This window comes from Xyrauchen texanus, chromosome 22 (assembly GCF_025860055.1).
Source record: "Xyrauchen texanus isolate HMW12.3.18 chromosome 22, RBS_HiC_50CHRs, whole genome shotgun sequence".
Lineage (NCBI taxonomy): Eukaryota > Metazoa > Chordata > Actinopteri > Cypriniformes > Catostomidae > Xyrauchen > Xyrauchen texanus.
The window spans coordinates 19,530,007-19,554,649 of NC_068297.1; the positions used below are offsets into that span (position 1 = coordinate 19,530,007).

Consider the following 24,643-nt stretch of genomic DNA (forward strand, 5'->3'; position numbering starts at 1 on the left):
CTTTACGAATAATCTAACATCATTCTTTCATCTGCAGAACACAAGCAAACAATTTCTCAGCTCTGTAGTAGGTCAATGCAATGCAAGTGAATAGGCAGCAACATTTTGAAGCTTCAAAATTCACATAAGGGCAACATAAAAGCACTGGATTTAAGAAGTATTGGACAACTGGATTTAATGATAAATGTAAAAAATATTAGTAACACTTTACAAAAGGATTCCATTTGTTTACGTTAATTAGCACAAACAATGAAGAATACTTAAGCATTTATGAATCTTAGTTTTGTTAATTTTAACAAATACTATTAATACCTTTTTAAAATCATGCACTATGAACAACCATGAAATAACAATGAACAACTGCATTATATTCTAACAATAAGAAAGATTAATAAATGTTATAAAAAAATATATATTTTTGATTGTGGGTGGTCTAGTATTCTGTATAGATGTGTAGCTGACAATGGCAATGACAAAGACGATGTAGGGCCCAAGTGCAGATTTATTACCAAACCAATGATAATACAAGAAACCCCATCTATACCCGTGAGCATGAACTAAACACGTGGACTAAACTAGACATAAACTGGAAACAGAAACTAGACTAAGAACAGGTCATGACTAGGGCTCTGTTACACAAACTAACAACATCACTAGACCTATGTTACACAAGCTAACATCAAAACTAGACAAGAGACAATGGCAAACATGAGGGCTTAAAATACAAGGACATGGGGAAACATAAGCCAATGAAAGAACAGAACTCTAAACCAGATAACAAGGCAATTAACTAAAACCAATGACAAACTAACTGATAACAAAGTAATCAAACAATAAACCAATGAAAGCAAGACACATGAACACGGCAGGAAAAAACAGGACATCACATGACTGGGAAACAGGAACTTAACAAGAATTTCAACATAAAAGTACACAAACAAAAGACAACAGGGAATATGACAAGTGGTGTCTTACAATGGCAGTTTATAGTGACTACTACATCTTCAAGCTTCAAAAGGATGCAAAAGAAAATTCAGAAGTGTAATAAATTATTGAGACTCATGATTGTTCTGAAAGTATATGATAAGGTTTGGTAAGAAATAAACTGAAATCGAATGTATTATTTAGTGAAACTGTTGACCGACCATGCACACATAAGAACAACAGTTCACGCAGACCAAGAATGTGCAGAATTTCAGATATGAAATACAAAATACTATTTTGTACTTTGTATTTTAAAGTCTTGAATGTACATTAAAGTTGTGTATTTTCAAAATCAATAAAATACTTTGTACCATTCAACCTCTTAATTAGGCTGCTGATTTCCTGTATCAACTAGTTCAGGCATGCTCATTCTGCTGGATCAGATATGTCAGCGGTGGCACCATCTTGGAACGGTCAACAAAGAGAGCTGTTTGAATACAAGTGAATAGAGAAGAAGCCTCAGACCGCTGCATAAACTGCTTTTGTGTGGGAACATCAGGTAATTAATTATCTGACTGGGTGCTAATTTTCAGTATGTTTGCCATGACATATTAATTGGTAGAGGAAATTTTTTTGCAGTTTTAGAAGTGAAGTCAGGAATTTTATATCATCTTGATGATATACATCTTGATCGAAAATCAGATTATCTGAAAGTTGGTTGGAAAAGACTGTTTCAGACCATATCTGTCAATTTACTTTCATGTGTAAAGGGATGGCTTTTGACCTTTCTAATATGGCAGATGTGCCAACATAACATATATATGACCGTTCTCACCAGAAGCCTGCGGTCGGCTAAGGAACGTTGCCTTGTCGTACCGAAACAAAGAGGCACCAAAACACTTTCCCGGACTTTCAGTTTCATCATACCATGTTGGTGAAATGACCTTCCCAACTCAATCCGTGAAGCTGACTCACTCTCTATCTTCCAAAGACACTTCATGGAGCCCTGTCTCACCGCATGGATGCCAGATTCCCCCTTTTTTATGAACACTATTCCCCCTGGACACTTTATTATTCCCCTTTTATGGACATGTTATTTTTCTCATTATTTCCAATAAATGATTCTCTGAGGCTTGACGCCACACCCACTGTGTCTGTCTCTTGTTCACCCTGCCACAGAACGTTAGCATTGCTAATTTGCTATCATGTGCCTTAACTCTGCTCTGCCTCTGACGTCACTCAGCTCATTGTAGCTCTGCTCCGTTTTTCACCTTATTTCCTGCCCGCACATTCTCATCCTAATTTTACAATGGTGCAAGTCACAACACACACACACACACACACACACACACAGCATCATCAGCACTGTCTGATAATGGCCGGGTCTGCTTGGATCAACTTGGGTTTTACACATAATGTTAAACAGATAGTTTACAGTATAAACTACCCGACCCGGACCCGGCTGACCATATAAAATGTGGATCGGAACCAATGTGTCCCGGGTCCAGTCTAGTGTCCTCTGGTTAGGGTGGACCCTGTTGACTAGGTCAAAAGTAGCCATTATGGCAGCGACATATACTTTGAGCATGGATGGAGTGAGTCCTGCATCTAAAGGCTCTTGTAAAAAAAATACAAAATATAATCTGCACAGGGAAATGTGGGTCCACACCACATGAGGAGCAACAATAAGCAAAAAAATAATCATTTTTTGGCATAAAGCCATTGGCCTGGCCTGGCCTGCATGATGGTGCTTGGCACTGGTTATGAAAACCCTATTGAGTCAGACGAGCCCCATTCAGAGACCAGACATGGATTCTCGACAGCTCTTGCCTAGGATGCCAGAACGTACCTCCAGCCTGCAAAAACAGATATGTCCTCAAAGTAATTTCCCATGGGGGAGCATCTAGCAGGTTTTCCAACTCAAGGAACCAGTGGCTGTTGGGCCATTTTGGAACAACCAGCAATACTGTTTTCTATATCTTCCCAGACATCCATTGCACAAGGCTCCCCAGGCTGCATTAGACAAATCCGTGATGAAACTTTGCATCTTATCATCTTGGCGAGTGTCACACCTTGCCAGTAAAGCTCAGCTCTCTTCCAAATAGCTAACGTGGCTATACAGTGATGCTTCACAGGGTGTGAAAGTTACTGTGCCATCAATCTTGAAGGGACCCTTGACTTGAGCTAATATTGGAGAGGTCTCATTCGTAGCAAACCAAGTAGTGTGACGGTGGCTGCCGCAACCACCAAACCCAGCGATCACTAAGGGTTAAGCAGGGTTTTCCCCAGCTTAACATTGTCAGGTGTAGGAAAATAGATCTAATGCATTCATTAGTCAAGTGAGCTGACTTGGCTACCCAGTCTAGTTTCATTTCAAAGAAGGAAACTTGCTGACTGGACACCAACATGCTCAATGTCCATATTACACTGAATCCCAACTGCTTCAAATGTATGAGCAACAGATCTCATCCCAATCTTTGAGGTAATAAAATATGTGAATCCAGCAGATATGGTATGCCTGTAGCACCACTATGGTGTGCCTCTGCATCAGCCTGACCTGACCTCTATATTCCGTCCTCACGTCCCTCCTTCATGTTGTCCATCGAGATGCACAGAATGAGCCATGGTGGAGGGAGTTATGCAGCATCGAAGTTACCTTCTTGAAAGTCAATTGATGTGGATACCATCGGTGTAAAACCTGTTGTTCAGATGTGATGGGGGAGGAGAATTTCTGCATCCATCAGGTGCTTTGACAAAAACGTCTTCCACATCCCCCTGTGCCTCTTCGCTCAAGCGTCCTCAGGAAGATTCAGGAGGATCTGTCCTTGAATTCATACGTTGGCGGACTTTTATCGGTTTCTTTGTCTGAGGCTTGAGGACCTCGGTGCTCAGTGTGGTGGTGGTGGTGGAGATGCTGTTCCCGATCCAGACTGACTGAGGTCTCCCAGTCAGGAAGTCCAGGAACCAGTTGCAGAGAGAAGTGTCCAGGCCCAGCAGGTTCAGCTTTCCAATCAGGTGCTGAGGAATGATTGTGTTGAATGCTGAGCTGAAGTCCATTAACAGCATTCGAACATATGAGTCCTTTTTTATCTAGGTGGGTGAGGGCCAGATGGAGGGTGGTGGCATTGTGTGTTGAACGATTGGGATGATACGTGAACTGCAGTGGGTCTAGTGAGGGGGGCAGCTGGGTCCTCCAGCGAGACCCTCGAAGCACTTCATGATGATGGGTGTGAGTGCGACAGGACGGCAGTAATTGAGGCAGGACACTGAAGAATTATTTTGCTGATGGTGGTGGCCTTGAAGCACGTAAGAACGATGGTCAGATTAAATAACCTTGCTCCTCCCATACCTTGTTTATAAAACTCCATTTCAGTAGTTCGTAACTTAATGTAATCCTGAATAGAGGATAGTGTAGACGTTTGTGGCTTGCTGTCCTGGGCAAAGGGCTTGTGACTCGAGGCTTGACCTGAGCACAAATACCCCCCAAAAGATGCCAGAAAATGGGGCAGCGAGCTGTTGTCTTTGGAGTCGGAGCCTTGTATTTGAGATGATTTGAGATGAGATAAAGTATTTTATGATACCCCTTGCACCCCCCAAAAAGGAGCGTGGAGCAATTAAATGAGTTTGGGGAAGGGGGAGGCGCTTGCTGAGCCCTGTGAGAGGTGGGAAGAGGTGCCAATGTATGATAGAATGAGTGGGGGTTGCTAGTGGTGGCAGCCTCACACCAGGGTACACTCGGGGGATAGGAAACTGGGAGGTATAGAATAGGAAGAGGTGGAGAATAGAAATTAGGCAGTTGCACTGCATAGAAGAGACAGTGGCGGTTGCGGCCGCATAGAAATGAGCTCTGCGAAGAAAAGCACTGGAGGGATCGTTACACCCGAACACGGGGGCCACCCCCGTGTTAGGGCGGGGTTGCCCCGGACGGAGGCAAGAATCCTAGCCACCCAGACAGAACCTTAAAGCTCCCTCCAGGCATGGTGAGTTCAATGGATAGGCCCATGCAGGGAGCGGGCGAACTCAGAAGGACGGAGCACTGCTCTGCTCAAACAGGTGAGCCCAACCTGCGATCGAACGGGGGCTCTTGCTGCATTCGACCGTTATAGTCTTCCGAGCTTCGAACAGGAGAGCTCGTGGATTGAATGGGAGAGCCCTTGTGGATTGCGCTGATAGAGCCAGGCCCACCCAAGCGGAGGTGTGAATCATAGCCACTAGGGCAGGTCACCCCAAATATAGCAGTGGATCCTAGGTACTCAGGACATCCTCAGCCTCTCCTCCTGGCAATGAGGGGCCCTCAAGGCATTTGAACGGGGGAGCCCATGACACAAATAAATGTGAGTTAGCTTACAAAGCATTGGAGCAGCAGAACCCCTGCAGTGGTTTAAACGGGAGAGCCCTTGAATGATTTAGGCATGTTCGTCCTGCGTTGTGAGACAGGGGGCTCCCATTCTGGCCGGGGGTTATATAAAAGTTATTGACGGGGTGGGGGGTTCGCTGTCTTTTTCTGCATATCATTGCACCGTTTTGTGATCTGTACTGCATAATGCGGCGGATAAGTTTTGCTTAACGCGGCCCATTCGGCACTTTCGCGGCTGACTTACCGGCCCAATCGGTTCTCCCGCTGGCCAGTCCGCCCCTGATCGGCCCTAAAGTGCGTCGGCCCACCGGGAAATTGCCCGGTATGCCAGATTGCCAGTCCAGTCCAGCCCTGGTCCTGGGAAGAGAGAAAGACATGTTATAGTGTAGAGCTGAGTTGAAGTTTGTAGCAGTTCATGTTATCGAGGCTGCGTTGCAAAGCAAGCTTGAATGCGAAGAGGAGGCGAGTTTGCGGTATGATTATGAATGAATTGGGAAGCGGCACGTTATCCGCCTCTTGCAGAGCCAAATTTGGCTGGTGCCTGCCCTGACAGAGTCAGAGTGAGTGTTGCGTGGCAGCGGGCTTGTGTCAAAATGTCTGCGTTGGTTTGAAAAGAAGTCGTAATTAGAGTATAGGTCGATTGAAAGGGATTTGCTATTGCATGATTGCCCCTGTGTTTCAAATTGTATAAGTCAAAGAATGTGCAGATTTTGATATAAAAAGGGCATGATTTCTGATCAATTTAGACTTAATATTTAAATATTGTTTTGTGTGTTGATGAGTATATTATGCAGTTGATACAGTGTTGGAGAGGACACAATTCACACGTGCCTAATCATAGTATTCATTTTATGCTGATTTTGCAATTGATAACCATGTCAACCAAATGCTACAGTGTAATGCTAAAAGTCATACTCAAACTTTGTGTACTGTATATATAGCAGAGTAAAAGAGTGAATTTATTTACTTTATTTACCGTAAGTCTGATGTGTTGTAATGTTACAAAAAGAATACACTCGCATTCCTTTATTTTGGACAGTGATTCCACACACCCTCAACACATTTCTACAAACCCCTAACAGAGACATAATCAAGGTGTTGTGAACAGAAGGCAGCGAAGGCAGACGAGGAGACTGGATCTAAGCGCAAGCTTACTTTATTTAACAAAATCAAACAAACACAAAGGAAAACCCTCAATGGGGAAATAAACACAACACTGGGAAAACGGGCAGGGAAAACACACCGGGCTAACAACATTCAACGAAAGACAAGGACTGAAACAAAAACCAGGATATAAATACATGAACACAGGAACAAGGGACCAATGAACAGACAGAACTCCAACAAGATGACGAGGGAATAAACAGAGGCAAAGGGCAAGTTAACGAGGGACAGGTGAAAACAATGACAGAGAACACCAACGCTGACAAGGAGACTATGGAACAAAACAAGGGACAAAAGTGAAAACTATGGAATGAAAAAAGGGACAAAAAAGGTAAACAACGGCAAGGTATATGTAACACAAGGCTTGTATTGATTTTTTGATTTGCACACAACACCGAAGTGGTGAACAGCGTTATGTTTGTGTAATGGTGCAAAGCTGTGTTATCAGTTGCAGTACGTTGCTTGTCATTCTAAGACACATCTTCCTTAGGAATTGAACATCTCTGCAGTCAGTATGCTGGAGGACTAATAACTGGCTAACATACTAATCTCCTTTTCGGTGGATTACATTTTGAATCATTCCCAAAACAAAGAAACAGTTTTAGTTATAGTGGTGCACTAACTTGCCAGTTTGGCAGGGTTCAAAGGTACTACTGAGCTAATCTGTCACTTAAGACACATCTTTGAAATTCTAATGGGACTGTCAGTTATATGGCTCACTAAGATGTCCACACCACTACTTGGGTTGTAAAAAAATACAAAATCTATTTTTTTTATTTGTATTTATTTATTTAGTTTTTATATAGCACAAAAAAGTATGGATTTTTTTTTTAAAGACGAGTGTTAACTTTACAGTATGCGTGTATATTATTGTTATCACTGTTCATAACTTTAGGAAACCATGTACACCGAATTTTGCACTACTTTGTAATTTCATTGGTAGTCTCTGTTTTGACTACCTTTTAAAGGTTTTAGATAATGCCTAACCTCATTTAAGGTTTTCTATGGTGTTAATGCATAGTTCTTAAAATTATACAACACCAATAATCATATGGCATGTTTATATAAGTAGCCTATTCATAAATAAAATGTTACTATCAGTTGAATGGTGAGTTTCCTCAGTTTGACTGAATTTGACCATTATTAAGAATATCACAGATATTCATACAACTTTATTAATGATTTTTGAGTCCAGAAGATGGCACTATATGTTCAGTACACAATTCAATGACCAACAAATCTTCTGATGGTAAGAAACCCCCCTTTAAAAGCAGACCGGTTGAATAAGATTTGTAATGCATAGCACTCATTTTATAATTTGGCTGCATATGACTTACAAATGGCTCATTGAACATTTAAAGTTTACTCTAAAAACGCAAAACTCTATTGTTCAAACATGCAGGTCTTAATATGAACTATGTTTGCGATTACGATGGTGTTAGCTTAGTTCATATGAATGTGAGCTGGCTGGCAACACAAAAATCACAGGTTAAGTCAAGGTGATCCAAGAACAGCAGTTATTGAGATCCCCTTTGTGCCCTTGAGCATGGCAATTAACCCCTGAACTCCAGAAGGACTACTGTTCCAAGTGGATGATCTATGTCACTTTGAATAAAAGTGCTAAATAATAACCACCAGAACATCGTTGACTTAAAGGCCATCGCACAATTTTTGTGAAACTTGGCATAGCAATATAATTTATTAATAATATGCAATATTATACTATAATACTTAGACAGCTGTCATCAAATTGCAGCAGCATACGTAGTAATTCTGTTCGCAACTTCGCATTCAGGTTGAGAGGTTGGTAATGGAAGAAAACGCATTAATTTGAATGTCATAAACTCGACAGAGGCATCGAAAGGAAGAGGATGAGCTCTGAAATTCACGTGCAGCAATATCTTCCGTTTCAAATGATAGTAAACGGTAATGTACGAAGTTGAACCAACGTCTGAATGCCTGTATGCCATTTAGACTAGCGCTCTTTAATTTATAATGAAGTTCACGTTGCTCTGCTGCGAATGTTCTCAGCGCGAAAGTGCTTCTCATACAAATGAGAGCGGAGCGCGCGCGCGCTCACTCACACTCACGCACTCTTTGACGTAGTCAGCCAGCTGGGCTCCGGCGTTTCAGCGCAGTACGTATGGCGCAGCGTGACTGACCAGCCTTCACATTTCATCCCGTCTAATTTACGCTTTATTCTGAAAACAGGCATCCTGACACATCTGTGCGCGTGTCATCGTTTTTTAACCGGGGCTAGAGACTTCCGAGGAGTAAAGCTTGACCACACAGCTCTTATAAAATACTAATTTCATTTATTTTTTATTTGCTCGAGTTGAATCCCACACGGTGCGAGGACAAGGAATAGTAGTGGTACAACCAGAGCGCCTTACATCCGCTCTCCTCAGCATCAAGGAATACCTTAATCGGCGTGCCTTTCTGCCTCACCGGCATCCTGAGGTTATGAGGAGATGAGAGAGGCGGTCTCGCTGATCATTGGTTATTTTTCGCATTAAATTCCGCAGTGTTATCTTTTGGGAACGTCGAAGAGGTGGATGCCTGTGCGCGTTAACGGACTACGATTCCCATGGCTCGGTCTTTTACTTTTGCCAGCATATCGAGTCAGCGCTTAATGCCAGCGAAGGTGTAAGGAGGAAACCCGCTTTGGTGTTCATCCTCCTCATCTATATCAGCGAATCGCTATATATCTGTCTAGAACAGTTTGGTGATGAAGAAAATCTGCATTGGCAAGAAATGACCACTGAGATACCCCTCACTGACACTACTCCAGTTGTTTCTTGATGATATCTACGGTCACGCGGGAAATCAGACTGCACGTACCGTCTTCAAGAACTCGCCTCCAGAGGAACCGGTCACCACGGAGCGGGATATGTTCAGACTAACGTGAAGATGGATGTTATCTTTGGTCTCCTGTGGTTATTGGCCGTACTATTCGAAGGCGTTTTTTGCCAGGGAGTATACGGTAAGATAAAAAGACGTAGCTTCGTACAATAGTCTTTACAGAGCTGTCGTGACCTTGTGAAAATGCGTGAGGTAGATGGAAGAATGTGGATTTCCATTCTCAATGATGTCCAGTTTAATGTAGGCCTTAGCGCACATGTCAAGTGACAGTTCCAGCGTTACAGGTGCACCGTGAGGCATCAGTCGCCTGTGGCCACTTTTTCCTTCATATTGATGCTGCATTCTATGGCAAGCCTTATGCTTTTTTAGTTGCCATCTGAATGACACCTCTATCATGGATGATTGACCCTATTTATAAGCTGTATTGGAAAAATCACCATGATACACATTAATCCTCAAAGCGAAAAGAAGAAATAGTCTGTGCCTTTCTATTATGGTCAACTATGGTTACCATAACTGCATAGCAAATTATAGGCCTAATGCTGTCAATGACATTTGTTTGTCAACATGTTATGTTCACTTAATAATTTAAGGTCTTCGCACTATTCGTTTCACTTTGAACATACTTTGGTTTTAGTAGCTGTCAAATGGTTGTGTAGTCAGTGTAAGAGTAGCCAAAAATCACACCAAACTCTGTGTAATGATGTTTTGATTCTCAACAATATTAGAGATGTTGTGAGGTTGAGAAATTCTCTTTGACAGAATTTTATGTAGGTTAAGCTGCTCATGGCAACCATTAATTTTGTCATCTAAGCCTGCATGGAAATGGTTTCTTAGCTGCTTGCTGCCTTTAGAATATTACAAAGGGTTGCTCATAATGGGATAAAGACTATACCTAGAGTATAAAACATCAACTCGGAGAGCTATTTTAACTGACGTCACTTGGATTACAAGGGCAGATTTACTGTTACTTAATGGAAGACCGTTTGGATTAGAAAGAAAGGAAATAAGGGCATGAATCAGAACATATACATTACTTAGTTTTTGCTACAGGATGGTTGCAAACAGCTGGAACCAAGTATGCTTGACCAGAGGTTAAGGTATTTTTTTTGGTTTTTGAGGACTTAATTTGGACATTTATCCTTTATTTTTATTTTGAACACGTTAGAAGTTAAACATTTGCAACTCAGCATGTGGCTATTAGCCCCTTTAAAACATACAACCTGGTAAATTGCATTAAAATCATTGGATTTCCTTTACTGGTAAATGTACAACATCAGCTAATCACACATGCAGCGGTTTCTGTCTTTTTACCATTTTGCGACAATTTACACATCAGCACCTAAATGTCATTAAACTCTGATATGTAGGTAGTTATTTTATCAGTTGACAAAATTCTTTGTGCTTTTTGGCTTGATTTTTACTATATAGAACTTCTAAAATCTGAACATAATCTAAAAATACTATGTATCACGCATTTATGGATTATGTAAATTACTGGAAAAAATTGGGTATCACACACTAAACGAGTGTGGACCACTCTGGCTGTCAAGTCAATCCAGTCACAAACTCACATGGATGCACACAACCCCTTTCAAGAAGACAGATAAAAAAAATTAAAAAAAAACATGTATGGACAGAAGCATGTTGCTGGTTCTCTCTTCCAAGTCTCAAAAGAAACGGGTGCAGTGCATTTGGGTGTGGTCTTGGGTAGAAAGGGGGCAACTGTGACACGAGTCGGAGGTGAGTGGTGTTAAATGTTGTCTCCACTTTGAGTACTTATTCGCTATCTCCATTTTTCGTGGTCTGTAGCAGTTGACTTTCAGTGGTCAAATGGTGTGTTTATGTCCATATGTCACTGTGTGTTGGCTGGCTTTCAATTCGTAAGTGGCATATATGCTTTGATTCCTGTGTAATGATCTGTGCAAATGTGGGAGTGTTGTGGGTTGCTATGAGCAGGATGCTGGTTCATACCCCTTTAGTTTACTGCATGCTCCACAGTTAATCTTGATGAACTTGTGAACACTGAACTGATTAGTTACAACTGATAGGTAGGCATGCATGCAATTCTGCAGGTATACGGCAGAGATACTAGCGTGCGGCCATCTTGAAAATATTGCCTTTAAACTTCCAGTCCAGCAGTTGCTATATAATGTAGATCTCTATGGTTTTGATATCAAAGTTTTATTAGCTAGCTAAGTGGATTTAAAGGTTATAGTGTTGCCAAAAGTTATCATGAGTATTTTAAAGTGTTCAGGGGATGTCATGAAAACTGTATGCAGAGTGGGTTGATTATAAAACAAGAGAACTTCATTCATAAACACAAGATCTTACCTTCACATTGTTGATGCACTGATATGTATCTGTGCTCGTGAAAGTCCTACACAAAGCCATTAAAAAATATATCCGTAATACTGACCATCTTCACGTGTCATTCAGCCATCGTGTTTTAGTTCATGTAAGAGGATTGTATGAGTTTTAAACCGGGATGGGGAAAGGGGTGCCACTATATTCAAACACAGACACACATACACGTATATACAGGTAAAAGTGAACTTTTAATTTTATATTCCGTTTACAACCATTTTAATCACTTTTATGGCTTTTAAAAATGTGGGGTGACAAATACATTTGAAAAAGTACAGATGTGATTTTGATTAATGATATGATATTGCTTGTAAAATAATACACATTGTATTATTGTTTCACAGTTTGAAATTTCACTTCAACTACACATTTTAACACAAATTATAAACAAGTTTATACCGAAAACATAAATCAGGATTAAATGTATAACAGTTAAACTCTTGTATCATGTAAAAGTGCCGTGTGTCATAGCTGTCTGAATGTGATCTGACAGGTCCAATGTAACTCTGTATGTGTTGGAAAAAGGAACATTTCCAGTGACAGAAAAAAAACACCTCACTAGAATTTCACGTAGCAAAGGGGAGGTGTAGACTCACCATCAACTCTTGGTGGAAAAATACGTTATGTGCTCCCACACGTAATCCATTTTGATAAACTCTTCTCCGTTGCTTCAATACAAACAGGAAGTTTAGAGACAAAACACGGAAAAGGAGCAGGGCTGAATAAGGTCAATACAATTTTGGCATTCGATTCAATTGGATTTCGATTTCCGATTTTTTGCAAGTGTGACCTGCCGATATCGATTTTTCCGATTCTGATTTTCTTTCTAAGAACTATTATTGACCACATATACAAACAAAATCTACCTTTCTTCAATGCTCAATTTTATTTTAATAATAAAATAAATTATTAAACATTACAATTTCCCCCAAACTGCACTAAGTTACAGGATCTTCTCTCACTTAAACAACTCTTAAAATAAAGTGCTCTGTGACTGGAAAGAGGTAGAAATAACTATTAACTGCAAATGAGTTGCTTTATATAACAGATGTCATTTCCCACTATTTTTATAAACGGACCTTTTTCTCTTTATTACTCGTCTAACAAAACAATTCCAAATATCTGAAAAACTGAAGTGTCCAATACACTCAACTTACGTTAGATGTCCATATATCAGTTGTAAAACTGAGCACTGCTTCGGGAACGGCTTGCAACCATATCTGTCAACACTCCCGTTTTTCCCGGGAGTCTCCCGTTTTGTTATTTCTCCCAAAAAAATTCCCGTAATTTGTATGGCCCAAACCACGTTATATGAATAATCACATCAATATATTATTCCAAGGTTGTCCAGTTGCCAGATCTTGAATGAAACGCATCATTTATGACCTCAACCTGGCAACCTACAACCCATTTGTGCTGTTGATATCTGCGCAGGTAGTAGACGCGGGATGTTAAATCAAGCATCACTGGTAGATGGAGGAGAAGACTCAGCTGGTGCTCCGGTGAAAAAAACTAAATATACTGTAAATTTAACAACAGCTGGATGGAAGAATTGAATTTCATATCCCGAAGTCATATCGACAATGCCCACGCCTTTTGCAATGTGTGTCGCACTGATTTTAATATCGGACACGGTGGGAAAAATTACGTTACTCAGCACATGAAATCACAACGGCACAATTTGTATAGTATTTAGCCTGCCTCTGCCATCCAACACCCCACTTTCCCTCTCCCGGATTTGTGTACCCAAATGTTGACAGATAACAGGCTGCGTGTGTGACATGACACGAGATTAAACAACTCGGGCAACGCGACGTCGGAAAGTACCTCCTACTCCGTATCGAGGAAATGTATCAGATTTCTGAAGCCTCTGTCCTCAACTATGGAGAACAGCTGGTCATCCAGGGCCATGAATTCCATAATTTTCCTCGTAATTGGTCTTTTCGCTGCTCATTCCAAGGAAAGATAGGAGGGGCTGCTGACTTGTGACTGGCTCTGAGCTCTGGCTAGCTTTAGCCACTTTCACTTTTTAGCTTCTTTTTAAAAATGGGCATTTTCAGCTGGGTGATGGTGTTTTAAATGTCTAATTAGGTTTGTTGATCCAAAAGTTATTGTGGTGGTTCCCCCACGGTTTACTTTGGCCTTACAATTATTACACATTTCGAACTTTATGTATACTTCATTCACAGTGAAGATCTTCCACGCCAATGACATGTTTACGTGCGGCTGTGACGTTATTGCCTGCGCCGCTGGCAACAAAACGGACCGGCTTGGAATCAGAAAGACGTGAGGCTGACCGGCCGGTTACCGGTCCGGGCCGAGCATGCGGAAAATCAGCTAATTCCGGTCCCTGCATCTCTACTTTTTTTTAATGGATTTTCTACCCTTTTTCTCCCAATTTGGAATGCCCAATTCCCAATGTCTTCTAATTCCTTGTGGTGGTGTATTGGCTGCCTCAATCTTCACACCATCCACATTATAGCGATCACAAGGAGGTTAACCCGTGTGACTCTACGCCCCCTATAGCAACCAGGCCAATTTGTTTGCTTAGGAGACCCGGCTGGAGGCACTCAGCATGCCCTGGGATTCGAACTAGCGAGCTCCAGTGGTGGTAGCCAGTGTCTTTACCACTGAGCTACCCAGGCCCATATTTTGGCATTTATAAACCAATTCCACAGATTTTTGTAGAGTTTTTTTAAAGTGCATAGGTTCTATGTGGGCCTACTGATAAGCATTTTTCCCCCGTGCCAAAATCATTACCAGCGGGTCTTAGATGAATGAAATGCATTTTACATGGTTCATAATAAATCAGAAGGGGGAATAATTGAGCATGGTCGATTGGCACAACAGTGCAAAGTAGACTAGTCAACTAAATGGTTCTGATGCTACTAGTCGACACTGGAATTACTAGTCAGTTCATATTTTTCCCCATTAAATTGTTCAACATTTTTACACATTTTTATTTGGTTTGTATTTTTACAGAGGCTGTGCTAAAATGAACATCATATTAATGTTACACATTTTATAAATGTTATTTTAAAAAGAGGATATCTGGAGCAGTTAAAAAGTTTAGTTTCACCTCAGGCTGTGTGTGCTTCTCTCTCACTCACGGCACACACAGGAAAATGTCCTCTTGCTAGACAAGCAAACTGCACTAATGTTTTCACGGTACCAACATTTCGGTAGTCGGTACCAATTCCAGTGAAATTTCAAGGTACTCGATACCATTTTCGGGACCAAAGCAAAACAAAAAACAGGTTACTGAACAACACTCTTTCGTTAACAAAGTTAACAAATTAACAGCTGAACTAAGAACAAAATTATACCATTGAGCAACACTTCAAGTTAAATATATTATTTTTGAATTATAACAAAACTGTACAATGTATGCTTAAAGTATTTTTGAACACTTATATAAGATTTGCTTCAACTTTTACTTTTAAGTTTTTACCTAGTACTAAAAAAAACTAAATAAACAATCATACAATAGAATGAATACAATTTCCAAACTAATGTGCAAAGTGCTCTCATATTAATAAAGCTGCATATTGCCAATTGTCTTCATGATAAGAAAGGCACAGTGACATATATTATGATTAAATAAGTCGCGAGCCATCGCGTACTAATCTAGCTGCAATAAGCGTCCGCGCTCAAGGGATGAGCGTCCCCGAGGCAGAGTCTCTCTCAGCTGGGTGCAGTTTCAATCTCTCCCCCTTAGATCGGGACATTCGCGCAACTCATAGAAGAGGCACCGACCACACAGAGAAATGGCAGTTTCTGAGTTTATAGTTATTAACATGAGCTGCTTCTGTATTATTTGAACTTTAATAAAGCTATAACACATTAAAATAACTGCATTTAAGATGTAACGCATGTTTCCTTTAAAGAGCTCCGGCTCCGCTTATTCCACAACGAGAGTGCTTCTGAATTTATTATAATAAATTTTTTTAATAATTCCCTAATACTTTGGGATCTACATAAGATGTAGCTGTGAAAGTTTAGAGTGCATCTGGACTGTGATCTGTGTAATTCTTCTCCTCTGTCAGGTGTGAGCTGCAGTGCTGCTCTCACGCTTCATCATTACAGTTTAATGTGATTTCATGTTACGTTAAATGAGATCAAACGACAACGAAAAATTTTCTCGCCAATTTTTTTTTCCGACGTTGTCGATAACGTTTCATTCCTAATGCAAATGATAATATGGCTTTAAACTCACCTGCTTTATTTGCTTGAATAAAGCCGGGTGTCTGTCTTTCAGGTGCTTTATTAAGTTTGATGTGTTTCCTCCTTTCGTCAGAAAATTGTGAAAGCAGCGTTTACGAATAGGTTTTTGCTGATCTATGATGTTTCCCTTTTCATCAGCCTAAAAAAAAAGAATTTCCAAACCTGGCTTTTTTCACTTTTCTTTTCGACAAGATTAAGTTGAGACTCCGCAGCAGCAGCTAATTTGCTTGTCGTCATCTTTTGCTTGTTGTGAGCGTTCGAAAGTTCCCGACTCTGATTGGGAACCGGGTAGACCCGGTACTCGGTACTCCGGTACCTTCAGAAATTCTGGTATCATACATTTGTTTTTGTTTGAGTACCGACTTGGTACCGGAGTACCGGTATTTTTGACAACACTACTCTGCACAGCAGTTATGAAATCACTTCGGTGGTGGTGCGGGAATCAGATTTCCGAAACAATGGCTTGCAAGTCACTATGAATGTTTACACATTTGAGTTATCTTGAAATCTGCTTGTTCTAGAAAGTTATTTTACCGCTGAGTGGGCTTTTTGAAGCCCAAGATTGTACCATCTTTCACCGGACCATGTTGACGTTATTTTTGGCGCATCAGAAAAGGTATGCTTTTGAGTAATTAGCCTCGAAAATGACTTTTGTCTAGGTATGCTGTTTTTTTTAATCTGCTGATTAAGAAGTTGATTTTCAACGAGGTGCCGACTTCTTAACGGGTTTAAACTTTCTTCTATATTCTTCTACATTTAATGTAGAATTATCATAATGCAAGGCGAGTGCATCGCAGATAAATGCACCTTTTCAGCTAAATTTTGCATTGGATTTTGTATTTTAAATGGGTCGCATAAACAGTTTTTTGAAGGTGGGATTATTTTTAGACTAGTTGATTCCAAAATGTTTGTTTAAACCTCAGTAAAATTAGTCATTCCGCACATCCCTAGTGCAGAGGTGGGAAATTATTGCCATCGCAGTGCAGAGGTGGGCAAATAGTTTTGTGCAACTCTTTTGCTGTTTGTTGATTACATTTTTAGGTATTTTTTACTTTATAATTAATCAAGGATTTAAAAAAAGTTAATGTTTGAGGTTATTTCATCTTTTTACTTTTAAATCTGTTTAAATCAAATCTCATCACTCCCCTATTCAAGTTATGTTCCAGCTTTTTCATTTTTAACTTGTTGGGTTTGCCCAATAAATATTAAGTGACAAGAGTTTGAGTGAGCTTTGCTCTACTGACATTGATTTTATGATTAATTAAATAATGTATTAGTTGCTATATTTAAATACTGGCACTTGCAATTCTTTTCTAAATCAATATGAATTACAATTCAATCAACTTTGATGAAGATGGTTACTAGAATGGGTTGATACATAGTCTCACTGTTTTTATGGATAAGTATTTTATAGTTATATTGTACAGACTGAGATAGACTAATGCACTATAATACAGCATCCTAAAAGGCTACTTACGCTGAAATGAAAAAGGGTCTCCAACAGTAAGATATCTTAAGAGGTCGATAAGCTTTTAGTTTATGTACTGTAATGCAGTACATCTGTTGATGCACTGTTGGATCTAATGTCAGTGTGTTTTGATTGGGTATTGATGTTTTTCTAATATTTAATTTCCATTTACCCTTTGTTATGGCTATCTGTTTGATATTTCATATGCAGCCTCTCCATTATTTCAAGTCTGTGATGCTCTCACACAATCTACATGGACAGTACACAAAGTGGTCTGCTGATAAAATGACAGCTAAATGCATTAATTCACTGCTCTCTGTTATTAATCTAAGCTGCCAATATATAGGTTCCTTTGGCTTCTAGATCCCATCTGTTCATAGAATATTTGCTTAGCCTATATTTTACCAATACCGTGAGATTATTGAAATGCTGGCTGTTTATCTGACCACAGCAGATTACTTTAGTTTCAGTGTGCATTTTGTCAGACAATGCTACTGAACTGCAGAAGAGCTGGTCAACAGATTTTAATGAGGTAAGTTAATTGATCTAATAATACAAAGGGCTGTATCCCTGGAACAGTGAAAACTAAAGCTGAGATGTAAAGTAGCACTACTTTTTCTAGAATTAGAGTACATACATTAATACTTTTATTTTGACATTTTGTACTGGATGATCCAATTTTTCTACAGCTGAAATATACCCTATGCTCACACTACTGAAAGTCTATACTGTTTTGGAATATTGGACTTTGCAAGCTGGCAGTATATTTGAGGTGGTAGGGGTAGATGAAAATAGCATTCCTATATAGCCTACATTTCGCCTCAGTGTTAATCTAGACAAGAGCTAGACAATTGCCTGTGACAGTTTCTTCTAGATTGGACTGTCCACTCTGAAAAAGTCGTTCTCAGTTCTTCTATAAATAATTCACAATCTTTACAAGCAGTCATTTAAATGGCCTAAGAATCACAGTTTTACAACACTCCAGATGCTTTTGCATTTCTAGTGGCATTACTGCAGAGGGAATTTGAGGGAGTGTTTGAACCTGTAAATGATGTTGAATTGTAGCATAAGTTGCTTCCTGCCATGTGGATCTTCTTATGATTACCCTTATTGTGCAAAGAAGCCCAATAATTCCACTCCCTGTATACCCACAATCATACACTCTTCTAGAGCACCAAGGCAGCAATCATCAGCTGAGAAACCTTGGGATAAGCTTGGCACATTACAGTTGATAAGCATTACATTTAATGTGGAATACAACAACCTTCTTTACATGTTTCTTGGAATTATTTATCAAGACTCTGCTGGTTTGTCTTGTACAGTTAGCCTGCCATGTTCAATAAACCATGAAAGACCAGTCTCACCATATTGTCTGATATCTATTTTCCATATTATTTAGCACTAGGCTTTCAACCTGGCTCATATAACTTCAGAATCTTCCAAAACGAACAAAAATACAGTAGGCTGCTTATATTGATTGTTGCAATAGCTGACGATTCTATGCCAAAAAATTATAAATTATTTATCAGAGAAAAAATCTGCATACAAGCGACGTGCCAAGCATGGGAGCAGGTCACGCCACGCCTTTTCTCTCTCTATGTGTCTCGCATAGAGTTGGGGCCATTTAACGCTATCACATGCATTGGGGAAGGCGTTCTTTTCCAACTCCTATTCTTTCTGAGAAAATACGGGAGGAGACCGACTCAACCCTGAGAATGTAGAATCTCGTAAGGTTATTGGGTGTTGCCCAGCCCGCCGCTCTACAGATGTCTGCTAGGGAGGTGCTGTTGGCCAGTGCCCACAAGAACGCCACACTGCTTGTAGACTGTGCTCAAACCCGCAAGGGGGCGGACACAGCCTGGGTCTGATAGGCCAGCCATGGCGTTGATGACCCAGTGGGCAGTCTCTGTTGGAGAAAGCGCCCCTTTCCACTGTCTGCCACAGCAAACAAAGAGCTGCCCAGAACACCTAAACCTCTGCGTGCAGTCCACATAGGTACACAAAGCATGGACACAGCAACGATAAGGCTGGGTCTGCCTCCTCCTGGGGCAGCTTCGCTTGCAGGTTCACTACCTCTGAGGGAGTCGAAGGAACCTTGGGAACGGAGCCCGGTCGGGGTGTTAGGATGACGTGAGCATCTGCCAGACCAGACTCCAGGCAAGTGTCGCTGACAGAAAACAATTGCAGTTCTAGTGGCTCGCAGGGGGTGGTCTCTGAAGGCCCGAAAGGACCATGGACAGATCCAAGAGGGGAACAGGCATGGCCTGGGAGAGTTCAGCTTCCAGGCACCTCTAAGGAACCTGATGATTAGGTTGTGCTTCCCTAAGAACTTACCATCCATTGCGTCTGTGTGAGGCCCGGTTCAGAACTCGCATGTCCAAGATTTGCCGCCACGCACCGCCTGACTTGGGTATGATGAAGTGAGGGCCGTAGAACCCTGGCTTCATCTCAGCTGGAGGGATTGCTCTATCGCATCCCTGTGGGGTGAGTGTCGCCGAGTAGGATGGTCCCGGCCAGCCAGCGCAAAGTGTTGGAAGCGTAAGTGACGTGTCCAAGCTCCGAGTGGGGGGCACTAAGGGGATGTATGACGTACCCGGTGGGGTTTCGCAGCTGGCGGAGCAGGTAATATTATGTTGGGGAGCAAAGTTGCAGCCCGAAACAGTTGTGCTGAGAAAAAAACTCAAAGCACTTACCTTGAGGAGGAGGTCCTATGGAGGCGTCCTCTAGACTCGTCAGAACCAACCCGCCGGGAGTCTACAGTTGAAGGCGTGGAGGCGAGGGGACCGTGTCCATGGTTCCGTGACTGTAGGTGTTTGGCGCCAGACCGCCGTGAGAACGGCATGGGGGGGCACTGGTTAGGTGACCGAAGGAGTGAGGGAACTGCTCTTTTTCCTGGCAATGTGGGTACCGCGGCCCAGGCGTGGTGCGGCAATAGATGTTCCTCCCGGCCCTCCACCGGTGGATGGAGTGGTCCAGATACCAACACTTGGGAACCTTCTGGGTCCCGGTAGTGGTTTGTGAGATGGGGGCTTCAGCTTCCTGTGGGGAGCTCTATGCTGGAGCTGAGCGCTGAGCCCAGGTTGAAGCTGAGCTGCCTCCAGCCAGGTCTCCTAAGCAACCAAATTGGCCCGGTTGCTAGGGAGGGTAGAGTCACATGGTGTAACTTCCTTGTGGTCGTGTAATGTGGTTCTCACTCTCTGTGGGGCACGTGGTGAATTGTGCAAGGATGCCTTGGAGAATAGCATGAAGCCTCCACACACGCATGTCTCCGCGGTAACGTGCTCAACAAGCCACATGATAAGATCCGCGGATTGACAGTCTCAGACGTGGAGGCAACTGAGATTCGTCCTCTGCCACAAATTGAGGTAAGTCACTACACCACCATGAGGACTTAGAGCACATTGGGAATTGGGCATTCCATATTGAGGAGAAAAAGGGGAGAAATTAAAAATAAAATAAAAGTTACAGGGAACATTTGAGGAGTGATTGTTAGAATAGGTGCTTCAGAGGAAGATTTACGAGCATTCCACAGGAAGCTGGATCTGCTGAAGTTGTGTGTGGTTGGTTTATTACATCTGTTTAAACAAGATGTATGCATATTTGCAGACGGTATATGATATTAGTTTGATTGATATTTGCCTTTTATCATTATAGAAGACAATTAAAAGTTACAGGGAACTGTTGAGGAGAGAGAGGGAGAATGAAACTGTCGAGCACTTCTGCCACGGCTCTGATATGCGGACCGTTTAAATGACACTGTGTTACAAGTAACACACTGTGTTATTGAAGTAACATGATGGCATGTAACAACAAAACGAACCATGACTGGTAATTTATATGTCTCAGACGCTTCACATGCAAGCAGGCTATTTTCTGCGCCCTCAAGAAAACTATCGGCCAAATGGAAAAATGTATCTGCCAATAATGAAAAAAGTCAGAATTTCTGCCAATTTATCGGCATCGGTGATATATCGGTTGACCACTATTTAATAGCATTATGAGTATGTTGTTTTCTTCTGATTGCAAAAATGTATAGGACCCTTAAAAATTCCACAGATCCTGATAAAATGCTAAAATAATATTTTATTCAGTGACCTGTCCTTCATAATGGCACCTCCAACACTGAAAATACTGTAGATAATTGCATAAACTGTATCTCTTATATGAGAAAAGATATAATTGGACAAGCATGGCAAATACTACAGTACATATCGTACTGTAACACTTTGGCTTAACGCAATCTTGCACACATCTAATTTACAATGACATTGATAGTAATGTAGCAAGAACTTTGTACCATGCTTTGCTGTCTTGCTGCTAATTTTGTAAGGTTTTAGAGGGCTTTCCATTCAAGTTTGTAGAGCCAAAAGGCTTACACAGCCCTTACAGTTTTTCTTTTGAAATACTTTTTTATTTGTTTGCATGTTAAGCGTTTTGCTACCTGCAGGTTCAGACTTTTTTCATGTTTAATAAGATGACTAAACATGTAATGCATTTCTGTAGCCTACTGCTTTGAGTGAAATCAATTCATGCATGCAGAGTGAGGTATAGTGGCCAAATATAATACTGAGTTGAAGGACTAAGAATAATAATGCAAAGTATGGCTAAGATTGGGTAAAATATATAGTATGTAACTGAATATTTAACAGCTGAATGTATCCGCATAGTGAGTCAATGGGTATAGCCTCTCCATCTTGAGGACCACTATGAGTTAGTGTCGACATGTTTGTGTGACATCATGCACCTGCATCTCGGCAAAATCGGAATTTCTGCATGAGCCTACAAGTTTTAATTCTGACTTCAAGATGCATTCCTTTGCACTTTTCCTATTAGGAAGTTGTAAAATCCGACTTTCCCAGTTGAATGGAACCTTATATTGTATGTTTTTATTTTCAAAGTAATGTTAATCAAAACCTATTTGTTAATTGAGGGTGTGAGGTCATGTTTGTTCTTCAGCAAGATCTTAAGAAGGAATTTACAGCCAGACTCAAATGTTAATTAAATACCTCTTTTAGTAATTACATACTATTTTCCTGTAAATACATGCGTAATATTAACAGTTTTATTTTTCATGTTAACATGTTAGTTACAATAATTGTGATTGGTAGGCTAAATCTGGGAAAAAAGTTGTAGAAAAAAAAAGTAGAGTACCTGCAATTTTTATCTTCCACTTCAAGCACTGAAGGATTTCCATTTGGGTTTAAAAAGTGACTGTACTGGTCAGGTCAGGATGAATAATGTTTGAAGCATATCAATTGCAAAGTTCGCTGAATGTAAATTTTTATTCGAAATATTACCTGAAAATTGAAACGTATCAATTTGCATACTTTCTTGATATTGGTTCCTTTGGTTAATTTAAATAACTGTTTTGAACTGTGTGAGTGTTTAGGTTAAATGCAATATTTAAAGAAATAGTTTACCCAAAAATGATAATCATCAAATAATTTACTCACCCTTATGCCATTTCAAATTCATATGAATTCCTTTCCTCTTTGGAACACAAAGACATTTTGAAAGGGATATGATGTGAAATATACATGCAATGCAAGTCAATGGAGTCAAACACTTCAAACCCCCCAGAAGGACAAAAGGGCAGCAAAAAGTTCATCCATACGACTCAGTGGTTTAATCTATGTCTTCTGAAGCAAAATGTTTGGTTTTAGGTGAGAAACAGACCAAACTAATTTTTCACTATAAATGTTCACTACAAAACATTCACATAAAAAGTTCTGCAGAAGAAACAAATTATACAAGTTTGAGATGGCATAAGGTTGAGTGAATTATGAGAATTATCTTTTTGGGGTGAACTATCCTTTTAAGTCAGCAGGGGTTACCAACTTTTTTGACAATTAAAGTTCCCCCTGAGATTTTAAGTGTCACTTATTTATTTTTTATTATTATTTTTTTATTTTATTTTTTTACAGCATCTTTGCATGTTCACATGTGAAATAGGTTATTTTTTGTTTGTTTTAGTTTTTATTATTATTATACATTTTATTTTATTAAGATCAGCATTTACATTTCTGTCACAATCTCACAACACCCTGCAGTACCTTAGGAGTATGTGACCCCATTTTTTCGTCTTGAGACCAATGATATAAAGGGTAACCAGGTGAGGGCAGAAACATGCCATAAAAAGTTTAGTCACATTTATTATGTATTTTGATCATGAGGCCAAACCTATGCCGGATGTCGATATTTGTACTGTGTTGAACTCGCTTGAGCAGTGTGTTGTCTGCTTTGCCCCTGTGTGGGTAGACTCTGAAGAATGTTCTAACAACCAGTGGAACAGCAAGAAATAACCTCAGCAGGACCTTGGACTTTATATTGTTAATGCTTCAGTGAAAGTCTCTTAGGATGGCAAGCATCATAATAGAACCATTTCCCGCTGAGGCCTGGGTAAAAAAAATACATCTACGCACATCTGGGTTCGCTTTTGGCACAGGGGTTAGAACCATAGCAGAATTGTTATCATTTTATTAAAGTGATGAATGTTACTTGAAGGCTTGTGTTTATTTCTTGATTTCTTTCTTTCTTTCTTTCTTTCTTTCTATCTTTCTTTCTTTCTTTCTTCATGTACAGCATTTCAGGGATTCAATAGAGGGAAATTAAAAGTGGGTAGAATGATCTGGAGCTATTTACCTTCCTATGTTGCTTTATTGATTTTTAAACTATTTGTGTTCTTTTTATTGTACCAAAAAAATCAGGAATAATAAAGTTTCTCAAATGCATTGATTTACTTTTATTTTATTTTTTTTACAAATTTGAAGTAAAATATCTTGTAGTAGGAATTCAGTACGTATTTATGTAAATAAGTAGAGTACCTTCAGGGCAAACATAGAAGCTCAGATTGGCTACATTTGTCACTACCAGAGGTGGGTAGAGTGGCCAAAAACCGTACTCAAGTAAAAATTGAATTACTTTAAAAAAGAATTACTCAAGTAGAAGTAAAAGTACTAACATAAATAATTATTTGAGTAAGAGTGAGAAAGTGTGTAAATGATGAGAGAATTTTCTATTTTGGGTGAACTGTCCCTTTAAGGGCTCGTGTCAGATCTGGATGAATTTTTCAATAAGAAAGGAAGTTTGGAAACATTTCAACCACAGTTGAACCATGTCTGAAGCCACCTCCTATCCACTATATAGTGCACTATTTCGGGTGTACTCCATTTTATAGGAGTGTCAGAATTCTGAGTGAACCATTCATTCCCTACTTTAGTTCACTCATTCTTACCCACAATGCATTCTAAATTTGAGTGTACATTTGATATACACTC

General features: G+C 40.3%; 1 protein-coding gene across 1 annotated transcript in view; it reads left to right on the forward strand.

The window, feature by feature from the left end:
* Positions 1-9,274: 9,274 nt before the first annotated feature.
* LOC127662425 (MAM domain-containing glycosylphosphatidylinositol anchor protein 2-like) overlaps positions 9,275-24,643 on the forward strand; it is a 238,717-nt gene continuing 223,348 nt past the window's right edge. The window contains exon 1 of the mRNA XM_052153592.1: positions 9,275-9,428. Coding sequence (XP_052009552.1) covers positions 9,356-9,428 — 73 coding nt within the window. The 5' untranslated portion in view covers positions 9,275-9,355. The remainder of the gene's footprint in view (positions 9,429-24,643) is intronic.